The 24,864-nt window shown below is 38.9% G+C and overlaps 2 protein-coding genes across 2 annotated transcripts in view; both read right to left on the reverse strand.

Annotated features, from left to right (window-relative positions):
• Positions 1–100: 100 nt before the first annotated feature.
• Positions 101–11,234, reverse strand: SLC25A31 (solute carrier family 25 member 31). The gene is given in 6 exon segments (XM_009468778.2): positions 101–2,692; positions 5,619–5,744; positions 6,005–6,159; positions 7,449–7,583; positions 9,761–9,889; positions 11,024–11,234. Coding segments are annotated over 6 exon segments (936 nt in total). The 3' UTR covers positions 101–2,512.
• Positions 11,235–13,774: 2,540 nt separating this feature from the next.
• The window catches only part of INTU (inturned planar cell polarity protein), a 49,762-nt gene continuing 38,672 nt past the window's right edge, over positions 13,775–24,864 (reverse strand). Inside the window, exons 10-16 of the mRNA XM_087736574.1 lie at positions 24,398–24,460; positions 23,120–23,341; positions 22,153–22,575; positions 21,519–21,616; positions 20,588–20,777; positions 16,481–16,635; positions 13,775–14,601 (exon numbers count right to left, since the gene is read on the reverse strand). Coding sequence (XP_087592700.1) covers positions 14,490–14,601; positions 16,481–16,635; positions 20,588–20,777; positions 21,519–21,616; positions 22,153–22,575; positions 23,120–23,341; positions 24,398–24,460 — 1,263 coding nt within the window. The 3' untranslated portion in view covers positions 13,775–14,489. The remainder of the gene's footprint in view (positions 14,602–16,480; positions 16,636–20,587; positions 20,778–21,518; positions 21,617–22,152; positions 22,576–23,119; positions 23,342–24,397; positions 24,461–24,864) is intronic.

A 24,864-nucleotide genomic window follows, 5' to 3' on the forward strand; every position in this document is an offset into this window, starting at 1 on the left:
GGGAGGGAGACGGCGCTATCTGGAGCGGCGGCCCGCGCCGCGTCAGCGCTGCGGCGGGGCACGCCCACGCCCTCCTTAAAGGGGCCGGCGGCGCCGCGCCAGCCGCGGCGATGGGGAGGCTGCTTGCAACAGCGTGTGATTAACGTGATCGTAACAACCTCGCGCGGTGGCTGCTGGGCGGCGGTTGGGCCCACTGACACGATCGGCCTCGGCGGTTGGGCGTCAGCCGCGGGCGCGGGGCCGGCGCTCGGGCGGGGGTCCCAGCCCTGCCGGCCCCGGGCGAGGCGAGGGCCGCGGGGCCCGCCTGCCCGAGGAGACGGGGGCTGGGGCGGCCTGCAGGGCTCCGGCCTTCCTCTGCGGGGAAGCCACGTCGGGCATCGACAGCGAAACCCAGGCGCTGATGCCCGGAGCGGCGGCGGGGAGCGCTGCCGGTGCCGGGCAGAGACGCGGGACGTTCAAGGCCCCTCTTGCTCCTTCCCACCGCCCACGCCTCGGAAGAGCTGACCCCGTTTGTGCCTACACCTTCCCAGCAGCGCTGAAGCGCTACACTGGATTTGCGTCCCTGTCAGGAGTTTTGATTCTCTCTCCATTTGTTACTCTTTCAATGGTCTACTTCACAACTGGAATTTTCCTAGGGAAGACGACAGATGCCTTTTCCGTCTAAAACCTCCCGAAGCAAGAGAAGCCACTGTTAAATAGACTTACTTGTCACGCAACTGCTATTTATTAGTCCAGGCAATTAACCACCTCGTTTTCCTTGCTGGTATTAGGATCAGAACAGCAAACGGGGTCCGGTCCCAGCTGCAGCAGTCAGGGAGGCAAATCCCAACTGAGGTTTCTGCTCTGCTCTTTCAATCCCTGTTACAAAACCAGTTCTCGGTGATTCAAGGTATTGCAGCATCCCGCTTCTGCAGCACCACCTGAGGCTAACTCCTGACTGAAAAGAAACCTCGGGCCAAGAGATGAGATGCAAATACTCTTGTGCAGCTATGCAACATTACTGAGCCGGGCCCAGAAGAAACCGTGCAACCTTGCAGCAGGGGGACAAGCCATCGCAGCAGAAGGGCAGGCATGTCTCGCATCTCAGCAGGATAAATCAGCCTGCACGCAGCTTCGTGCTGCCACTGCAGTGTTGTTTCTGGCAGCTAAGCCAGCTGGTTTCAAGCTGCAGTCAGGAACGCAGATGTGCGTAGACATTCATGATGGCGACAAGAAAAGCACCGACGGACTTTTTATTTGCCTTGTCGAGAGTAAGACTATTACGAGTTGGAGATGAGATCGTAAGCAGGATAAGCCAAACTCTGAAAGTATTTCATAAAAGTCTTGTTTGTGTGCTTCAGTGTCATGCTGATTGCCCAGGCTGTGAGGATGAACAAAATTCACTCAAGTCAGATTAGCCACAAACGTGCCTGAGCATATCCCCCCCCCGCCCCCGCCCCCAGTCATCTACCACCACTGTAGCAATCCCAGAATTGGTGTTGTCCGAGTCTTTCCAACTCCTGGCCTGTGGATCACATCTGATTTTTTAGCAGCTAAAAAAATATTTGTACTAACTCAAGGAGCTAAGGGTTTTATATGAAACGTAGTGGTTGTGGAGAAGTGTCAGGAGCACTGCTAGCCTTAATTTCTTTGAAACCAAGCATTTAAATAAAGGCCTGCTAAATGCTTTCCCGAGTCCCTAAGTTGGAATCCATATTCCACAATGTTTTGTTTCTTTTTCCTTTCCCTACTGAAAATTATTACCTCAGAAATAAAAATAAGAGTCTTCTCATTTATGTACACTTTAAGATTCATTCTCAATACTGAGAAGAATCCTCAGCCATTTTAAGTTTCCCTAAGAAATAATGTATTAAGTGCTCTAAGTCTCTGGGTGCTTGGATCTCCACATTTTTGGGCTATGTTTTGTCTTAAAATGCTGTCAGCCAGACTACAACCTGCTCAATGCTGTTTGAGGGATGACACAGAGAGAAAAGTGAATTGCTGTCTGTCTTAATGACAATTTAAAAAAAAAAAAGTAAACTCCTTTGTTGTCTTAACTTGTGCTTTGAAATACCATGAAAACACATCAAGAGGCTAGAAAGAAGTTTTCTTTTTACTGCGGTTCATGTAGAAGCCGTAGCAGGCTGATACGTACCTATACTTACAGTGGGCTCTACTGACAGGCATGGGAAACTGCTCTTACCGAAATATATTGAAATACATCCTGTAATTTAAAATTCAAGATGTATAACATTTAGTATGACTAAAACTGAAACGTTGAGAATCTTAAACAACAGGCAAGTATTATCTTGGATTCATTTCTTGAATGAAATGAAAACAGTGCTCTTTATTCCCTGAAAACAAATTAATTTAGTACATGCTTAGTCACAAAAATATCCAAATAATTTCTTAAAAGTACTGTTTGTATAACATTTCAACTAAAAATACGCTATGCAAACAATGAGAATTCTATCATGAACACTGTACAAGCAAAACAGATGTTCACTCACTATTTTAATCAGATCCTGAACTCTCAAACGTCGAGCTTAAAAATGTCCTTAATTTTGTGATAGAGAACAAGCACTAAGGCTCCTCCTGTTCCACGAAGGGTGTTGGGGAATGCTCCACGGAAGAAAGCATTAAGCCCCTCTCGCTCGTATATTTTCATAAAGCAGTCAACGGTCCCTTTATCTTGATGTTCAGTCTCCCTGCTCTGCACACAAATAACAAGGACAAATCATTATGGCACTGCACTGAGAAAGAAACTTGGTTGCCCAGCAAAATTTATCTTTCTTTAGTGAAGAACACCAAGTAACTTTTTCCTAATGCTTCACTTACTGCAGAGGAGTGATCTTTTAACTAATAAATATTTATCTGATGTAATGCTCTTTTAGCTGGTTCCAATAGCTAAATTTAGAAAGGCAGTGATCCTTCTTCTGATGCTTCTTTTAAGCTTTACTGGGCAAGTAGAAGGCTTAAGTATTAAATGAGGTCACTCCAGTCCTAAGGGTGCTTCTGAATTGTTTCAATGCTATTAAAACTTCCACAGCTCGGGTTTTTTTTTCCTTCTTTAGTACCGCTGAAACATTTTTATGCCAAGTAGATTCCAGTTCATTAGTAATCAATAGAGTCCTCTAAAAAACGTTAAGGTCTTGACTAGCATGATAACGCACAAACACAGGCGGGCTAAGAAAGAGCGCAGTCCAGTTTTCAGCTAGCCCACCTTGTTTCTGAGCATTAATTTGCTAGACAAATGAAAACAAAGCAAAAAGGAGGATTTGTTAGTTAGAGACCTCAGCACCGTGTTCAGTAAAACCTGCTTCAAGTGCTTACAGGTGAGGGAAGAAAGGATGACAAGCAGTGAACGTTCACATGCACGCATACGACCGTTTCTGTACAAGTCAGAGCTGAAGTACTGAACTCTCCCTTCAGCTTTTTCCAAGTGCAGCATGACTGAAAATCATGCCAACTCCTTTAAGTTTTGAAAATTTCACCAGCGGAGCGGAGACAGCCCAGAGGAACGTTGCGTAGCCGTTCTCTGCGCAGCAGAGCACTTGGGAAATACTCTTGCCCACTGTGGAAGTCAGCATAATGACAACAGCAAATCTCTCAGATACTCGTGAGTAACACCACAGCTCTGACAAAGCTGTTTTTTGTAGATATGCTTGGTGAACTGTCAAAGAATTCCTGTTTTGGAACTGCAGTCTCTTCAGGATTTGAGGACTATATGAAGAACTGACACTGGTTTTTGTCTTCACTAGCAAAAAATAAGTACGCTTTCTTTGGAGAGATTAATCCAAAATCCCTATCTTTATATGAAATTCTACTGGAAAGAAGACACTAGTTTTTTGTACTTAATGTTGAAGATTTGACTTAAATTAGCTACATCTTAAGTCAAATCCACCTGCAATATCAAGGTACGGTTCTAGGCTCTATCATGGCAGAAAGATAATCTTGCCTACTTGAGGCCTTTGTGATATACTCTGCAGCTAGTAAAGTGACGTTTGAATTTTCTAATGAAGACAGTGTTAGATTTTGTTACATCTGCTGTTAGGAATCAAGGTATGAGATCACCATAGCTTTTCTGAACATAATAAATGCAGGAAATACATCTGTGATAAATATTCACATAAATCAATATAAATAACCATAGTAACATAGCTATAAAGCATTTAAAATATTTTGGTTTGACTCTACATGCATATATGCAAATTAAAGGATATTTGGTAATGGTGATTTCTGTCAGCTAAGCAGTAATAAACTTTGCTGAAAGCAGTAACTGTACTGCGCTCATTATTTCAGAAAGTAATTCCATCTGGCAAATATAATTTACCTGAAGAATTAAAAGGTGCTATATTTAATTCAGGGCTTCCTCTTGGATCAAAATAAGCATCATGATAAATTGATAAAAATCATACTAATCAGCTTTATTTGTCCCTGAAGCTTCAAAACTACATGAATGAAACAAGGACACCACATGAAATATATTTGTACATCCACAACATATATACGTCCTCTCATTCTCATCCTCTTTTTGTGCTAGTAAACCCATTACCTTATTTCGTATGATTGTAATTTATGTTTTTTATAATTTTGATACTATTCTTTATCCTAGTGGTAAGTTAATTACCAGAAATACAGGCAATTTTTGGTAAAGCCTCAAGAAGCGCAGCACTTACAAAGACAGCATTAACTGTAGGCCTACTGCTGATTAAGCAGATAAAGCAGAATCTGAAGACAGTGAAATCATATTTAGTCTGAAAGGAAGAAGTCGGTAGTGCTAATGGCGTTTGCCTGCTGTAAGCTTCAAGGATTTCCGTTATTTAGGACGGATTGCCAGAGGTATGCAGGCATTACGTTAGAATCTAAGTATCTCCTAGGGTTTTATGAACGCACCTAACCAAGTTCTATGCCAACGTTTCTGGAATACTGAGAGTAAAGAAGATGCTCCTGAAACGAAACGTAGAGACACTTCTTTGGAACTAACAACGCCTTTCTATTATCAGATGGCAAAACTTCCTCAGGGATGCAGGCAACAAGGTCTTGTTTTTTCGAGAGCATTTCTGTGGTTTTTTTATTTCGTGTTTGAGGATGATCTTCATAGTAAGAATTTGTATTATTAAATGTACTTCAAATGCTACTGTAGTACCTAGTAAAATTACCTAATAGCTAGCAACAAGATCCAACATTAATTGCTAATAAAACACTATCATACCCATCGCATGCTGGGAAATAATTCTCAGCTTGTTCCGACCTTTGGAACTGATTCTACCTCACACCTGAAGAACAGCTGTGTGCCACAAAGATTATTTTTCTAACTGCATTAGCTGGGCTAATAAAGGATATTATTCTACGCACAAACCTGCCTTACTCCAAATACCTGGCTTCCGAGTAGGAAAAAGAAAACAGATCCTGTCTTTCTACTAAAAGCTCTCACCAAGACGTGAACTGAACATACTTTTACCAGACTCCTACAATGCTATTATTTAATTTTTCTTCCTGTCTCTCTGGAGATGTTTTCACTTTTTTTCTGAAGAGAGTCTCACCTGCTGTACGGCTACACAGCGCTTCAATTAGCACATCAAACTTCAAAAATCTAGTAAGCAATTTTCAGAAAAGGATTGCAAGCTAGACCGTACCTGCATCATCGTGCGTCTCCTGACAGTGTTAAAAGGATAAGACAGCGTTCCTGAGCAAGTAGTCACAACTTGAACAATGAAAAAGGAAACAATGAATGGAGTTTGTTTTGGATTTCGCAATAATCCCTGCAAAATAAAACAAAAATGGAAGCTTGTACAAATTCTGTAAAATATATGTCAAATCCAGAAGATATCAAGTATAATTTTGATCATTTCTGTTGTTAATCCTACTGTAGAATGACTTGGCTCTTCAGTAATATACTCTATTGAGCACAAATAACTGTAAAGACAAAAGCTGTAACTAACAGCCTCATTAGTTCATAATAGATATTTAAAATACCATGATAAAGGTTTAAAACGTGTGCATTCTTATTTGTAAAAGCTACCTTAATGGCGTCACAACATCCAAAAGAGGAGGCTGGGTATCCAATGATTCCCTGTACTGAAACGCCAAAACCCCGGTACAGGCCAGGAGGTCCGTCTGTCTTTGCAATTTTAATAATACAGTCACCAAGTCCCTGGAACTGTTGCTCAGCAGCACCTAATATAAAAGAAATTTATGCACATCGTTATGCTCTACAGAAGCCCTTCTCTTTAATACAAACTACTCTGCATGACTGAAACATTTAACATTACCAAAGTTATATGAAAAACATAGTAGATCATTGTTTCCTCCTGTTATGAGCGAAGCATGAAGAAGAAATTGGGATACATGGATGGATGAAGACAGTTCATTCAAACAGATAGTGGTATCCAGCTGCTGAAGCACTTTCGGGTCAAATAACTACCGTTCTAACTTTGTCCTCTATTTGGCAGAATGCTTATGTATGAATTCTCTTATGCTCTCTCTGAAAAGAATTTTTTCTCCCTAATACCATGCTTTCACTCCCTCCACACACATTCAAATTTGTCAGAAGCGTTACTCGTTTCAGCTTTTCCCTATAGCGGAACACCAGCCACAAGCTGTGACAAAGTTAAAAAACCCACTTTTTATATCTGTAGATTCTTCATCTGTTTCCACATTCCACAGGTAACCACACCTCAGCTCTTAGGATTCTCCACAGATGAAAACACAGCAAGCAATAAACCGATCTTTGAAGGAAGAACTTCAAGCTGTGCACCTTCTTATACTGAAGGGATCACGAAAACAGTAATTTGGGCCAAGTAGACAGAAAGCAATAGGTAGAGTCAAGCAGCCAATTCCTGGGACAACCCGGCACAGCACAGGCAGTAACGCGAGGGAACTTGTCCCATTGCAGGCAAATCAGGGAAGCCAACAACGATACAGAAAGCAGAGATTTCTTTCTCTCTGCTGCAAAGCTTTCCAGTTGCTGCTTTCGGGAAATGAATTTTATCTGTTTGAATGGATGAAACATACATCTAGAGACATACACTACCCAACATCTTTGTTGAAAATCGTCAGTTGATATTCTTGATCTCGAAGAAGGATGGTCATTAGCTCTTTAAATGACACCCCATAAAACCATAGGTTCGCAAAAATTAAATTCCTCTAGTTTCTGACATCCAAAGTTGGCAAAATTCAGTTAAACTTTTCCATACAGAATGTAAAAATAATGAAAAACTTTGAGAGCTATGCTCTAGCACTATTTCCAAAGAATGCTCTTTCACGCTCTTTCATCCTATCCTTTTCAATAAAGATCTTACATTTCTTAATACTTTTAAGTTTGTAACTGTGCAATGGTAAATTTTTAAGTAACAGAAAGAATTCTAATACTGTTGAATATTGGTCTACCTCTAAAATGAAGTAAATATAAATAACTTGAGGCACATCAGATAAAACTGGAACTGCCTTTTAAGAGATCGCACTACCTTTCCCAATATCAGCCGCTAAATGAGTTCATGCGAAGTCTAACGGGCACACTACACACGTGGCTGTTGCTCCTCCTGCTCCGCCAGCAGCCAGGTTTGCCGAAAACCATTTCCAGAACTGAAACACAAAAATTGCTGTATGCAGTTACGAAAATATAGTATTACAATACTATAATACTGACCTTGGTTGTAGATATTAAATGAAACTTTAAAGCATGAAGAGTAAGATCTATCTAAAACGTCTTATTTACAAAATAATAAAGAAACATGCCAGTCTCAGAGTAAGACCTATCCTGGGGTATTTCAAAATTTCCACTTGTAAAGATTCCCCGGCCATTCGCCATCACAGGTACATCTTGTGTGGTAAATGCAGACCATGTAGACGTACCCCAAAATCACTTTTTTTATTTGCTGGTTCAGTAACAGCAACACTGTAGCTGTAGTAGTATGGAGTCCAGCATAGCTTAACTGCCCTAATATTTTATTAGCTGTACAGAAGGCTTTGCAACCTGCCCCAGCTCATGTTGCTGCATGAGCGGTTGCTAGTTGTAGTGGCAAGCGTGAGAGGGGGCAGCTGCAATCTGGAGATGCTTGACTGTGCCAATATTAGCTTCAATACCAAGTGTCTGGCACGTAGATACAGCCTGTCTTCTTTAACAGAAGTTCCTTTGTGCTTCACATTCTAAAGGTTTTAGTAATTATTTTTTTTTTTAAAGATACTCCAGCGAAGCAAAAACTAATGCATGCAACCATATTGTCTTCCCCATTTCCTATCCTGCACAAAACATGTAAGAAAGCATCCAAAGACGCTGAGCTTCCAAAATGGATATGCTACTTTGCTAAATACTATACTTCTAAAGAAATTAATCTTGAGTGCTATTCATGGAATGTTTCTAAAATTTGAGTCACACGCTCATATAAGCCATCTGGAAACACTTCTAGGAGACGGAAAGGAGATTTGAAGAACTATGAACACTGTGTTATTTACATCCTGCATGTTTTATTTTTTCCACTGTAAGAAAAGAAAGAGAACGGCAACCTTAAACTCTTTACATACAAAATGACTGTAATTGAAAAAGGACTGCTTAAGAACTTGCATGCAATACAAGGAGATTAATCATACTTTACTGACTGACAGCATTCCTCCTGGTCAGCACCACCAGAAAAGCCTGTGGCAAGAAAAGTTTCTGGCACTGCAGTAAAAAACTGTCAACAAAAGAAAGCACAGAACATTGGATTTTTGTTTAAATTATCAAAACCTAACCAAAGAAATCCTAAAACAGATAACCTAAGACAGACACAAATAAAACAGATTTTCCAGCTATTTTCACATTAAACAAATTAGATATGAAGCAGTTATTTTCCGTTCTGCTGATATGAATGAATTTTATGTAATTTGTCAAATGCCAATATCAACATTTCACATTCCAAGACCAAGATTTCTTGTAATGAATTCCATGGGTGTAGACCTCTGTGTCTATCAAGAATGCATCCAAGTTAAGGGACTTTTCACAAGTACACAGAATTGCAAGGTAAGGCAGCATAGCCTGAAAGTTTAATTGCCTTTTTGAGCTATAACCTAAAGCTGTGCCTTTTCTGGGGTACTGAACAAAACTAAGTTCTTAAAATGCTTTAACTATTGATAAGTATGTTTCTAGCTTTACACATAGCAAGAAATCAGTTTTCAGTGTGAAGCCTTACTCATCTACAGCAGTAATACACACTTTACTATCTGTAAGTTTTTCTGACACTTACATACTAATGATTATCAAGAAAATAAGGTGGAAAAAAATTAAAATGAGAGACTCCTGCTTGAGGGACACAACCCAGGAACTTCACACATTAGAATAAAAGCAGCTGTAATTTCCCGTGAGTGAGGTTTTTGAGACTAGAGTACATGTTAGTGCAGTCTTAACTGTGAGAATGTTATTGGGGTTTTTGACAAAGCCCAGAAACATAGGTGTCTGAGGCCAAGATTTTTAATATCCATCTTAATACTTGAATCAACTCCAAAATAATTACGTCCAGAACAAAACACTGAAAATTCTGACTGCAGCTATAAGCGGTTATTTACATGCACCTCACAAAGTCATTAATCATTAAAGATTAAAAACCAGATTTCATTACCTTCAACAATAAGCTACACAGTAAGCCGTGCTCGCTCTTCCTCTTGTTATAAAATAAGATCATTAAAAAATTCTTATCAGTATACCACCACTAATTACCAACCACGCTGAGAGAAAGAATTGCACAGGTCTTGACCAGAGCTAGTTTGTTTATTAAACAGAACTAATATGCAAGAGATTATTTACCTGTTTTTCTTTAATCCACTTTGGGCAAGAGAATATGTTTGTATTTGTCCTTAAAAGCAAAGTTTAGAGCCTGTGTTGGGAAAGACCATATAATATTTGCCAGATTGCCACAACAAAAGCTGAAAAATCCTACGGAAAAAGAAATGTATCTTTAAAATAACATTTCCGAAGTTTATACTACACCAAGTGTGTTATACAATATTCCTTCTATTGTTTCCACTTTGGCATGAGCTGTAACAAAGGCCAAAACCGGTCCTTTTCAGGTCCTTTATTTTTCAGGCATTTGCGATTGTAAATCTGGATTTATTCTGACACTTACCAACAGATGTAGGCATTTGGCGTTAGCACAAGAAAATCTAAAACTGCAAGTGAAACACCAATAATGCTGAGAAATAGGTATGGTTTTCCACTTCCTTACTTCATACATTTCTAAGACTAGCGATTCCTATGGAAACTGCAGTCCAGGAACTGCAGAATAGAAGAATATTTCAGAGAACTGTGCAGGAATTGCTTTCCTGAAGTAGCCTGCCTGTGCATTTTTGCTTCCATAGGGGGTGCTCACACTCTGTATTAAAGCAATGACAAAGGGTTTATACAGGTATCAGAAACACGGTAGCGCTTTTGTAATTATATTCTTCTTCTAAATTAAAGAAAGGATCCCTTTGGACACTGAGATAAATGCACAAGAAGCTAAACGGAGCTGAGGAGGTAGTGCAGGAGCAAATCTTAGTGGACTATGAGAAAAGAAACGTATGTGAGGATGTTCACAGCCATGGGACCGGCTGGCCGTGTTCGAGTTTGCTAAGCAGTGACAACAAAGTGATCTCTATGCTCTTCATTCAGACTTCTTAACTTTCTTGTGGTACCGTGGATGAAGGCGAAGACTCCTTGAAGACAAAGAAAACTCAAAACTGGGTTTTCATTTCTTTTTTTGATCATGCTCTCCTATGCATTAATGCGAGGATGCCAAATAAGCGCTGCTTTTATAAAACTATTGCAAGGAAATCATTAAGAGTATTTTATGCTGTCCACAAATACCAACAAGTGTGACTTTGCTGCTACCAAATAAAGCAAAAAATCCTGCAGGGATGTAACCCCTCACCACCTCCTCCGCCAGTGTCTGTACTCCTTTGAATGCCCGCAGCCCATGATGGGTGCTCCATCACCATCACTTCAAAGGCATTTCTAAAAGCTTTTGTTTTGACAAGGTTTGGGAGAAAGCGGGCAAGGTGCGGGGACGGGAGAGCAGCGCAGGGTCCCTACCTTGCTCCCCGTGGATGCGCACGAAGCGGTCCACCATGCCCTTGTACTGTTGGTCCGCCTGGATCTGCTGGGACGAGGCCTGCCCCTGCAGCAACACCTGCTCGACAGGTGCCACCGCCATCTTGGAGATGGCGGCCACCACACCGCCGGCCAGCAGGTCCTTCCTGAAGGAGATGGGCTCATACAGGTCCTTGCCCTGCGGGGCCACCATGGCACATGGCACCGCCCCGGCCGCACCCCGGCCATTTCCTCTTCTTCCCGAAAAGCATACGGCCGGCAGGCACCTAACGGGCTTCTTTTTCCTCAAAAGTTAAAAGTAGATGGTCTCAGGGTACCCAGGAGCTGAGCTACCTCTGTCCTCCACCTTTACTTGTGGCCGGGCCCAGAAACCCCGCCATTTTCTTCTACTACGTGGATCCCTTCCGGGGAGTGCCGCCCTCCCCGAGCCGCAGGCAGCAAGCTTTCCAGAGGCCTCAGGAACTTTCCAGAAGCTCCTGTCAGCTGTGGGAACTGGCCCCTCTCCCCCCACCAGGAACTAGGGAATAAAAAAAACAGGTAACAAAGGCTAGGTGTTGATCATTTTGAATTACGAGTTAATAAACATACATGACACGGAAATTAATTTTAGTCATGTTACTTACACCCATTCCATTGCGGGTCAGAAGTACCAGTTCCTTCTAGATTTCTGATAGCATTTTTGTTTTTATAAATTGCTTTACCTCCTGTACATCTCCTGACTTTACGACTACTGAAGGCATGAAACACTGCATTTGTTCAGTCAAAATGTTTTTAATTGTTGATGGTTTTAAATGCTAACTTTTGTTTCTCGCGTTCCCTTGAAATTAGTACTTTTAACCCTGGTGCTCCATTTTGCTTTGCTAATAATTTTTATAAGTAACAATTTAAAGGCAAAAGAAATTAATTTCTTTTGAACCTTAATACTACCATTTTAAACTCCTCTAGTAGCTTCTCCCTATCTATTCCTCTTCACATTAATTCTATACACTGATTCACAACTCTAATCATCCTGAAAGTTACAAAGACACAAGATTTGTACCAAAGAGACCTGATAAAAATCTGTGTTCTGTAGGAAATGAAATCCTGTCATCCTTTAGGCCTCTTTTTAAACATACTCTTAAAAATCCGCAAAATAGAGTCTCTGCTTAGTTGACTAACAAAGTAACCAATAAAAATCTCTTCAAGTGTAGTATCAACACAATTAATGCAAACTTTGCAATGTTTTGTTGCTGAACTAGACTGCTTTGAGTCTGAAAGGTGTGCCATACTCGGATGCCCTTAATTCTGTTTAAGGTAGTTTCTTGTGAAGGAGCAAGCCGGTCTAAATAGCTGATTGGTACTGAAGGAGTCCCACCTTCCTTCAGTTCTTGCTTCTCCACACACATCTATGTATTCACACTGTTTCTTCTGCGTTGACTCAGTTGTGGTTTTGGCCGAGCTGAGTCAACTGAGTTGGACCCACTACACCGGCAGCAGAGTAACCTAGGTCTGACTAAACGCAAGGATCTAGATTAAAGTTAGCTGTCCTCTTTGCAAAGCATTCAAATATCTTCCTTTTTAGCATTCAAACCATATAGCCCAGCCTTTAAAAGACTGAAACAAGAGACAAACATCGGCAAAATTACCTTTTTCCACACAGATACACACTTATGTGCACAAACACACATACAGGTTCTGTAAAAGCTGTTAAACCTGCTAAAAGCAGTGCAGGAAAGACTGCTTGCTTTTCTGTCTTCCTTCTTCCATCTCCAACGAAATTTAATATTCAAACCCCACGTATTTTAGACTTTTCAAAGGTGCTGTTCGGATGTCATCCATACTATTAGATATTTTTATTTTTCAAACAGAGTAAGTCTCACATTACTGGATTTACAGATGGGGAACAAATCTAAAGCACTATGGATATAACTCAGCTTTGTACGTCTCAAACTGAAATACTCTCTCTCATCTTTTAGGAACCATAAATTGTAGAGACATCCGAGTAACAAAACCTGCAATCATGTGCCTAAACTTCAGGCCTAAGACTTCTACTGCTTGGAATTAAAGCAACTGTTGAGTGATTCAAGACAAGCCGTGAATCACCCTGTGAGATCGGTCCGTTGTAAGCATTTGATTGACTATTTGAGATCTACTCTAAACAGTGTCATTTACTAGTGAAAACAAGAGCTAAAGCTTTGATCATAAGAGCCTATGGAACTGAATTTACTTTCCTGAATACTTAAACTTTTTGATCCCATTGTTTAAAATGCAACCTCAGTCATGCGTTTTATGCAAAGCACTCATGAAAAGCAAGTAGAAACAGCAGAAAAAAAAAAAAAAAAGCACTGTTGACATGGAACATGATGAAATGCTATGCAGATGACCAGATCTAAATGTGCTGGCTATGGGTAAAAAGACCCCCAAAACCCTTACATTTTAAACTATACTTTAGTAGAAAAAGCTTTAGGAGCAGCTAGTCTGTAGATTACAAACATTTTAACAATTTGTAGGAAAGCTGAATTTTGCAGAAGAATTCTGATTTTGCAAACATCCTGCCTTCTCTTGCCTTATACCATTTTTTGTAATATCTAGCTGTAAATTGTAGAAGACCTTGCTAAACAAATATTGTTTAAATAAGCAAAAGAGAAAATATGTTAAGTAAAAAAATAGAATAACGCTTTACTGGTCTTTGCCAAATATACATTTTTTTATTATGAAATTATGAATATAAAATAAAATCAGCCGAGTCCGTGCATAGGTCTTAAAACCACCACTCCCCTGCCCCCCATCTTCTTTTGTGCCTTCAAAATTGTGGTTTTGACTATAAATATTACTTCTATTTGTTAAATCCATGAAGTCAAGTAAAACATCAGCCACACTATAGTGCTCAAGTGTGCAGGAGACCATGCTGGCAAAAATAGTAAGCCATTAGTTTTGTGTGGCTAAGTGCCATGAATTGGCTAAAAGATTTCTTTCCATTTTGATTAACAGTGTTACTGAAAACATTCAGTATTTTCCATGCCCTTAGAGGCACAAAATTTTAATTAACTGGATACTTTTTTTTTTCCCCCTCCATCACCAATTGCCAGATATTCAGAGAGTACTTCGAGGATATCAGCTTATCCTCTTACATTGCATATTATACACTGAACAGCAGTGAACGTACAAATTATGTGATGTTTTCATATAATAAAGCTATGATCAGGCTAAATAATTGGGCAATATATAAAGATAACTTTGGTTCTCTGAAATCTTTTTAAGTATTCAATTGATGAGGTCATTAGAATTATCACTGAAGTTTTACCTGTGTCATTACCACAAGGTAGGTGTTTTTTTTTTTTTTTAAATAAAAGCATTTCCAAGGTATGCCATGGGTGAGCACCACAATTGAGTTAATTTCTCTTTATATTGAAGTACTTTAAAGAGATGACAACGCCCCGCAGGATGGCTGAATGTCCAGGAAGCTCATCTACGTAGCTAAGCCGAAGGACAGTTTAAAGGCCAGTTCAACAGCAGCTTCTGTGACTGAATCATGAAAACAGACATAACACTCCTGAGGTGTTGGATGTAGAATGAGTCTCCTGGGAAAAAAAAAAAAAAAAAAAAAAGACGACAATTATCATAGGTGTTAGCTTTTTCTTCTCAACTGTTTGATGTATTCTGGTTGTACTCTGAGGTTTCACTAAGATGTTAAAAACAACTGCTGTGTAAGACAGCTAGCAAATTTCTGTGGCTCTCCTGCATTATCTTACTACTTTCAATACACTGGATTTTTAAATCAAGTTATTCTCTGCTCAGTTTTCTCAAGATCGTGTATGGAAAAAATTCTTCAGGTTTTCAGGATCTATTTGTATGGTACTGGTGTGTTTGCAGTAATCCAAGTTTCCAGGCTACAAGCTGCTATCATGGTACTTGGGAGCAAGCCCCAGTATTCACATATTCACTCATTTTTAAACTTAGTACATCTGAGTAGGTACGTTACCACTTGTCAAACTAATAAGCTCTTTTAGGGAAAAAGCTAAAATAGGAAAGCTGTTAATACCTGTGTGTAACTGTGGGTAGCACTACAGCATAGCCTACAGCACTGCAAATACTAATGGACTGCCGCTGGTGGAACACATTGTTTGATAATGCAGAGACTGAAAACATATTTTCTAAAAGATATCAACAGCAGTGTAAACATTTTTACATGTTTAAATTGAAGATTTTAACTTTTCCAGCCCCAAGGATAGCACACAAACTGCCGTTATGTACATTCATGGTGGGAAACAATGGCTTTTCTTTTAAAACATCTGACTTGAAGGCAAAAAGGTTGAACAAGAGCTCTGTTAGAGAATTTCTACATTATTATTCGTGGCCAATAGAATTACCTGTGGATGACATTTCCTCTCGTGGTATCAGAAAAAAGTTCTTATGCCATATTCAGAAATGTATTTTGCTGTTTTCTGACTTTCCTATTTGCACAATAGTTGAACTAGTCAATAATTATAACTTAATGACTAAATCAAGCATAATCATTTATATTCCTTTCACCCTCTGCCTATACTGAATTTGTTTTTCCTATGGTGAAAGCATAGCTTCCATTTAACTGGGCATTTGCATTTTTCTTTCTATTTATCTAGTAGGAATACTAAATACAGAAGATGAACATAGAAAAGAAGGCAACATCCTGTTGACTACTACTACTATGACTGTCTGCTTACTGCAGCTAAAATGTAGACAGCACAAAATACAGTAGATGGAGGAAAGAAATGTGTTATTCTTAACATTCTTAATATTTAATGCCTAGGGCAGTATGCTGTTCTGTCATGCAAATAAGGCTGAGCTATGTAGCAATAATTATATGCATCAGTAAGAAAAATCACTTGAAGTTTAAATAACAACATAAATCGCAGTCCATTTACAATGATAACGGCAGAAAGCAAACTGAGGAAAGAAAACTCCCCTTCCAAAATATCTTAAATAGACTGGTAGGTTGATGTGATCTTCCCAATGAAAAAAAACCACCAACCGACAAACAACTACAATTGTTCACCTTACTTCCTTGTGTCACTGAATCAGCGCTATGCATGGAGGCGAGGCAGGGGATTTACTGGCAAAGCAGGGAATGGAGAGATCAGAAGGAGTGCGAGGAGCACAAAGAAAGTGCAGGGTATTGAAGAGCGTGGTTACAGCACTTTAGCACGCCTGCGTAGCACAGCGCAGCACACTGCGAAGGGTGCCAGCTCTGTGGTGTTACCACGCTGGCACGGTGCTCACCTGAATTAACCCACCTATGTTTTACAGCAGGTGGAACATCACACCAAAGCAACTTCCCAGATCCCAAATCAAAGCTACCTCAGTCAGCCAGCTCAAGTATTTCTGTGATGTGCTATAGTTAAATTTATTCTTAGAGAGTACAGCGGCATATTCAAAATGGAAAACTTCGGGAGAAATACATTCATTTGTCTTTAAACTCACCCGACAACCCAGTAATTCATTGTCGGTGGTGGTTTCTTCTGATCAGTCCAGTTATCAGGAGAGCACTCAAACAAAATTCCATGTTCTCTTACCAGACCTAGGTCCTCAGCTGCCGTACTAAATTCTGAAATCCCACTGCCTGCTTTTTTCTTTTTCTATAAAACAATTGGTGAAATGTTAGCATAGAAGGAACTATTTTTACATAAATACAGCAAACATAAGTATGTGATTTCTTCAGGAATCTCTGACGAATGATATTGCTGTCAAAAAGCCAGACTTAGAAGATATACCTAACTTGCTTACACGATTCTTTTCTCCACAGTTTTGTTACTTCGGCATGAGCAGGCTTTTCCAGTGTTGTACAACTTGGAGGTAGACACATGCTCCCTTTCTTGATTTTTTTTTTCTTTCTAGCTGAACGCTAATAAGCCATCTGGGATAATACAGCTTCTTTCAGAAAGTGTGGTACAACAGCTAAAGCTCTCATCTTTCTTTCTCTGTGTGCCTCCCTAATTAAGAGCTGTAATAGTAAAAGCCTATTGAATAAACTTGGCCAGGCAGGAATTTCTTTTTGTAAATAAACAGTTGAAGCACTTTACTCAGAGTGTTTTCTTGCTCTTACTCAAGTAAGAGTGCATAAGATGTATAGAAAAGAAAGGCATTTTTGTGTTTCACTGAGTTTTTAGAGCTATGTTTGGTACAGAGCTTTTGAATAAACCTTGTAAAAGTTCCAGGTGTTTCTAACGGAACTCCTGGTACCTGTTTGGTGAGGATCAAGCTGTATGCACAAAACCTACTTTTCTCTCTTTGCTCTGTCTCGCTGCTCAACAGCCCTGTCAGAGGCCAATAAAGCCAGGGTATCTTTCTCCAGAAATGCGAGGGGAAAAAGACCAGAACGGGCATGGAGTTAAACGCGGCAGGAATTTTGAAAGGGTTTGTCACTAGTTTAACTCTTCTCCCATTGAAGTCAAAGGAAGTTTAGCACTCTCTTGTAAATGTCCATGTAATCATGAGAAAAATACCAAGCTTCAAATCTTCTTTTTTTTTTTTGAAGCATGAGAAGTGAGATGAGATTATGGAAAGAGGAGTGGAAATCCCTTTGAAACAAATCTGTCTTAAGACAGTTGTTAAGCCAGGGCATCTCTGGATCTGCCAGTGAAACTTCTGTTCCAATTACAAGATCTGAGGAGGTGAAAGAAAAGGTTTTCTTGAAAAAAAAAACAAACAAAAAACAAAAAACAAAACTCATGGAACTTCTGTCTGCCATATGCAGAAGCATAAACCACATCTTTCAATCTGCCTATTGAAGATGTGAGTGCTGAAGGTCTAGAAGAGAAAAGGTGGTCGCAAGTATCTTAATTTCTCAAAAATGGTAGAAGAAAAAGTGAAGTGCACCTTCTCATTTGAGAAAAAAAAAAAAAACAAAACAAACCAAAACACGCTAATATTTGCCTGAGAAAATGTCTTTTAAATTTCCCTAAACACACTTTGGATTAAATTCATAAAGCATATTCTAAATTACTGCTAGTTTATAGAGTGGAAGAAATTTCACAATAGACGACTTAACCTTTCCTGTATCTTTCCTTGGTACACAAAATTGTTTCAAACCCCATTCTTGCTAATACTGCTACTGAAAAAGACTTAAGGAATATGTTAGTACTCAGTCTAATAATCTTCCCCACCAGAAAAATGGGGTTGTTATTATGCAATTTCCCAGCTGACATTTGTTTATATTTTAGCGCATCTTACGCTATGCTATTCATACTGAAAATACTCAAGAAAAATTACGTATTAAGAGGGGATATTTGATAGAACTATGAGGGTCTGTACTTCCATATGCATTAAAATGTCTTTCCTTCTGATTTTATCTAAGAGTAAGAAAAATACTAAGATGATGATGAAGAAAATAAGGCCAAGGCTGCTTATTACATACAGCGATATATATTTTAGGCTTTAAAACTACAGAGCTTATTTTTGCCCAATTTAAAATTTATTCAAAATTTCTTTACACATTTAAAGGTAATTTGTGAATTTTCAGTTCTCAAAAAGTGAGGCAAAAGTAATTATTGGTCAGTTTATGACAATTTTGCAGTATTGGTGCAATTCTCTGAATCCTAAACTATACCAATGTTTAGCTGACGTCAAAGAATAAGCAGTATAATAGTACATTTCTATGTTTGACTTTTTCGTCATGCGCTATGAACAAGGAAAACTTCTATTCATTCTTTTACGTTTTCCTCATGCCATAATGCAACCTGCCAATTTCAGCATTAATTGTTGGAGCCAACATGCAAAAACTACCCCAAATTTCTCTAAAAGAGAAACTTTGTTCTGCAGCACATGTTCATCGATTATTTCTGATTTTCAGAGCAGAAGGAACTCAGCTGCTGCCTAGTGTGCGCACGTCTGAAGAAGCCAGAAAAGCATGTGCTGAGGTAGCTGTGGCCAAAACAGAAGTTTTGACTTTCAAGTGTGAGTTTTTCACTTTTTATGAGCTATACCTAATGGTTGAATAGTTTCTTTATTCTGTTCTTTTTTGTTTGAACTATAAACTCTCTATTTAACAGTTGTAACCAAAGGCAATTTCGTGATAAGTATTTGTGTATTCTCTCTGCTTGCTTTTCGGTTTCTACATCTCCCAACAGAAGTGCCCAAAATACATGACTCGCCGCCAAAGTTTATTCAGCCAAACCCCAGTGTCATATGGAGTTGACAGAACAATCCACCAAATTAACCTATTTTTCCAACACTTAAAAATTCCTAGATGATTTACAAGGCACATCGGTGAAGTGACCAGAAGTGACTTCTTCAATAACTTCAAGAAAACATTAAGAAAAATTATATTGCTATTTGCAAACTGCATTCATTCAATTTGTACTGGTATTTCCCATTTCTCATTTAATTCACTTGCATTGTCACTTTAGGATCTAAAAAATGCATCTGATAGATAGTATTCCACTTTTACAGTTTACAGTTGTTTATTTCTCTTTTCCAAAAGACTAAACAGGTCACAAAATTAGCAGAGGTGAAATCTTACCCTAATTCGGTCCACGTCAATAAAAATCAACTGTGCAATTAACAAACCAGACTATTAGCAAAATACAGCGGGCATTGAACACAAAATGTCTGATCTGAATGGAGTATCTCATAAATTGATTCTTATACCTACTGTTTAGAGTTCTGCATTACTACTACCATCTTACTCCAGACAGATCATTTGGAGTAAACAGAAATTTTTAATCAAACACGAGGCAGTACAGTTGCTGACATCCAATCTGTCCAGTCGGAAGTCTAATCTAAATACCAAGGACCCACATAAAGCTCTGGCAGCCGGGATCAGGCTTCAGCCCAAGTCTAGAGCAAGGCTTGAACTGGTATCTCTGTAAAGGGAAGAAGCCTTATCTATTCGGGCATCCCACCTAATCTAAAACCCACGAGAGCTGGCAGCATAATTAGAAGGAATTGATTCTTACAGCCAATCTTCTCCTAGACACATATCCACGTGAACAAGCTGTTACAGAGATTAGTGAATGGCAAATGTATAAGCAATCTTGCGTAGCACAGAGAGCAAAGACATTCAGAATGAACAACCCCCTCACCATGAGAGGCCCTCTTCAGGTCACTGTTCAGACACATAACACAGTGAAGGGAGACTGCACTGTCATTGCTCACATGAAACATTTTCTGTGAAAAAAGAGGGCCTAATTTTCCTTCTGCTGCCAAACTGAAATCCCCTCCCAGCATTAAAATGGCTAAAAAACCATCTTTTGCTACTTACAGTTCTTGAACCAGCGCGTGAAACTTTTTGCTAAGTTACAAACAAGAGTCCTAATAGGAAACAGATTAAGAAAATACTATACTGGAAACACGGAGTATTTATTTTGAGGGCATTTTTGGTGGGAGAGTGAGACATAATTGCCTGCATACTTGGTTGGATGGTCAGAGAAAGAACCTGCCTATAACAGTAAAAATATCAGGAGCTTTAAAAACAACCACACACATGCATATACACCTGGCTAGTGAACTATTTAAATAATGAAGTGAAAACAATCTGGAAATACTGAGTTGAGAATGTAAACAGAAAAACAGAAATCAAAGCTTCCATACTTCTTTCCTCATGGACTCCTGAAAAATGGAACGAATTGAGAGACAGCAACGATAGAAGTTCTCAATTAACTGAGGGTGGATGGAGCCGCCAAGCCGTGCTACTTCTTTGTGAGTTGGAGTAATAAAGATTCCTTGCATCGTTTCCAAAGACAGATAGTGGAAGAGGGTATTCTCAGGACCAGGTGTCAACCTTAAAAAAATAGAAGAATTAATTTAATACTAAAATAATTTTGAAAGACATTTCAAGAAACAAAAGTATATGTTGTTTAACTAAGACAGAATTGTTTTTCTGTTACTATGATAAAGTACGAATATGGATACAGACATTCAAAAGGTGCCTATTTCTACAGCAAGGAAATCCTGCTCATTTGGACTTTTAATACTTAATTTAAAACAAACAAACAAACCAACCAAAAAACTATGGTACTAGTTAGGTATTGCACTCGTGCTCTCAAAAATTCTCACCAAAAAAAGAAAAAGGAAAGGAGAAATAAAAGCTTGGGGCGGGGGGAGCAGGGAAGGAAAGCTTTCTTTAGAGCTCAAACAAAACACCAGAGCAGACTGTGCTGTCGCAAGCAACACATGGGAACTGGGAAGATCATGGCTTCTTTGCCCTTTGTACACCTTCCTAGAGATACCAGGGAGGCACAAGGTACATATGTGGTCCAGAAACTCTTTTATTTGAAATTCCAAGGTCACGTATATATGGGACATGTGCATACAATTCTACTGACATATTCTTGAGAAACAGCACTCTCTTCTAATTAGCTCGCCATTTAAGAGAATCTTAATTCACTGTTGAGAATCCTTGCATAGCAAAGTTTTGGTTAGAATAAAATTGTGCAGGAACTTCTCTGATCTGTGCATATTCAAAAAATGATCCAAGTATGGCCTTAAAAATGAAATACTTAATAAAAAAATAATTTCTTACTTAATAACATTAAGAAGTTCTGTATCTTTCTCTGAAAGGTTCTTTTTGAGGTTTCCTAAATGAAATGGATTTGGTAGCGTATGTTTTTTTCTAGTGGCCTGAAAAACAAGCAGATAGATGAACTAAGAGAAAAAGTTAACGAACGAACAGAATCAAACCAACAAATCACCTACTTAGAAGAAAATAATGTAGCATTTTTTTTAACAGACCCGAACAGTTGCATCAACTTATGCAAATGTATTTTAAAGCCTATTTTAGACTAAAGTGGGTTACAAGTAGTGGTACAGCTGTACAGCAATTTGTTCTGATAACTTGTGTTTACACCATTATTATTTTGGCGATATTGTCCATTTACTTCTGCTGATTCCTATGCAGCTGTGCCCACTTTAGTCATGTGAAAAAACCAAATATTTACAAGCAATGATAGAAGAAAAAACCCGTGATGGCTCTGAGGCTGACCCAAAGCTTCCCAAGGCAACGGAAGTATTTTCTACTGAATTCAGGGGATCTTAGATTTCTTTTATAGTATGCTTTTTTTTTTTTAAAAAGTTGCTTGAGTGAGTTTTTAAAAGAATTGCCACCTCCCCCAAGCCCACCAGAACCTTATCAATTCTCTTTGTCTTTGTTCTCAGACCTGATCCACTACAGATTGTGGGTTACCGCTTTCATCTTCTGCAGGACCTTCATTACCGTGGTCAGGTCCTCCATTGTTTCTCGTAGGGCTCGGCTTACGTGTCATTAAGGAAGAGTCACCAAACGGGGTCCGTTTGCTTGCCGGAGTGGTTACGGATTTGGAAGTATTTTGTAGCTTACTTAGGATGGGTGAGGTGGTCAAGCTCTCCAGTTTGTCACGTGTTGCAGGAAGGAACCAGTCAGCACAAGATAGAGGTGGAACGGAAGGAGAATCTAGCCTTTCCTCTATGCTGGCATCTACTCCTTCCAGTTGAAGTATAGTGGCTTTGACTTGATCTACATATATACAGTCTGGTCCTGGATTCCCAATAGCTTTTGATGCACAGCCTCCTGCCTCTAGCAGGACACACAGCATAAAGTGTCTCTGTAAACATGGAGATAGCAACATTAGCCTTTGGTTTAATATACAGTATGTGCTGCATTACATTTATGTCTCATCTGATACTTGGGCAAAATACAGCACTACATTCAACGCTCCTTCCTCATCTCCAGGGAAGTTACTTATTTTTTTCTAATCATGTCCAAGGAGATCTGTTATCGTGTTATTTAATTTAATCAAGCTATCATTTACATACTCATTAGTTGTTCGCTTTAAAAAAGTCCACATTTACAAAAACCCCACATTTCTGAAAGGAGTTGTCTGAAAATACAACATCATGAAAGTGAAAACATCTTCAACCGAAGTGAAAAGGCATAAAAGTAATGCGAATTTATACTTAAACTTGCAAGCTTTACAAACGTATAAATAATGCTACTCTCTTGAGAAATTCTATCCCATGAAACAGCTATAATATGAATATTTTGTAAAATTACTAAAGAAAATGAACGGAAAGTTTTGATCTTAACAATAGACAACACACAACAGCAAAACAGAGCAGAGAAAGGGCATACTGGAAACGTTAACTTACCAAGCCAACTATCAGTAAAAAGTATCTTGCTTCAGGTTCCCTGTATCCTGTAAAACTTGAAACTTCACATGGCTGGATATGATGATGTGGAAATACTTCCCGCCATATCACTAACTGACCAATCTTCTGTTCTGCTGCCAAGGGTAACAGACAATAGTGCCGACAATATAAACCTATATCAATAAGATCTTCCTTTGGCAAGTGATTACCAATCAAGTAACCCTTAATTAAACACAGAAAAGGAAGTGTATTCAGTAAGAAATACAACACCACCACTTATCACTTAAGAGTACTTTTCATAGAGAGATATCCATGCTCCACATGCATTGAGATTGTAAGCTTTCTGGCCAGAGACTGTCGTTTTGCTGTATGGTTGTACAACAGAGAACACTGAGCTTTTGCACCACATCTGAAGAATCAAAATATTGAAATATAAACAAGTAAAACATCAGCATATATGCAAGTTATCAAAGGTGAGCTGGGAAACGCGTGGCTTTAACAGCTTGCAAAACAGCTACAGACTCAAGGTGCTTTAAGTCTCATTTCCTGCCTACGAAAAATATTGAGCTTTCACTGGAATTAACAAAATTTCCAAAGATGATACATGGTACAACAGTGTTTCTAGCACTAAGGGCATTACAGTTAAAGCACTGTCATGGTAGATACTTTGTAGGGCCATTTGCGCTAAGAGTTTAGTCTCATAACACTACCAGCATAAACAAGAACTGCATGACAAAATCCTTAAAAATGTAAGTTGCCTTAAAGCAAAGGCTGTTATCTTCCTTTCTTTATACTGTTGAATATACTGTCTACATTTAATACAGATAAATAAATTTACAAATGAGGCCTAAGTGAAAAAGCTGTCAATCCAGTTCCTCAAGTCTTTGATTTAAAGACAGATCACCTGTTCTCTTTATTAAAAAATGGCAATGAACAAAAAAATTCCCATTAGAATATTATACAGTCTCACGTTAATTGACCCTTACTACTCTCTTATTACTGTCTCTCTTCAATCCTTGGATCATATGCAGCAAAATTCCCATAAGACAGTTTCAAACAAGTATTTTGTTCTTACTGATCCTATAGTACATAACACTTCCTAACATCAAACTTCTTCTGTTACAGTGTTTGAGTTTTGGGTCTGTTATTAGAAATACACGTTTAAAGCAATCATACATTTTTTTCATATTTGTGAGGTTCTGAAAAGAGTTACTCCACGACTGGGTTACATTTCCAGATGCATTTTCCTAATCTTTAGGCCTTAATCGCTAATACTACCTTGTAGAAGAGACAAGAGCCCATTATCGTATATAATCTTCTCATGTCGTAATAATCTTCAGACTGTGGGGAAAAAAAACCCATGGTATTATTTTTAATTCAGGTTTTTTATTTTCTTGACAAAATGCAAGTAAACTAATTGCAGTCAATTGTAATCAATATCTTATTTGATACTTTCATTTTTGACCACTTCTTATTATCAGTACGGCAGTTAATACCGAACAGGTAAGTGAAACACCAAGTTTTTAGCCTCCATTATTGATTTTCGTGTCACCAAGATTTTCTCTAACAATCTTTGGCTCAAAATAACAGATTTCCTCTTTATTTCTTATCTGCCCATGAACTACTTTTGTTAGGATATGCTAATTCTCAGAGTTCTTAACAGCAAAGTAGCTGAAGCATAACTGTTGACACCAGGGGCCCTCCTAGAGCAAAACTTTCAAGTCAAAGCATTTTTTTCCAGTATT

This window comes from Nipponia nippon, unplaced genomic scaffold (genome assembly GCF_047370975.1).
Source record: "Nipponia nippon isolate SJK-2023a ecotype South Korea unplaced genomic scaffold, ASM4737097v1 scaffold_6, whole genome shotgun sequence".
NCBI lineage: Eukaryota > Metazoa > Chordata > Aves > Pelecaniformes > Threskiornithidae > Nipponia > Nipponia nippon.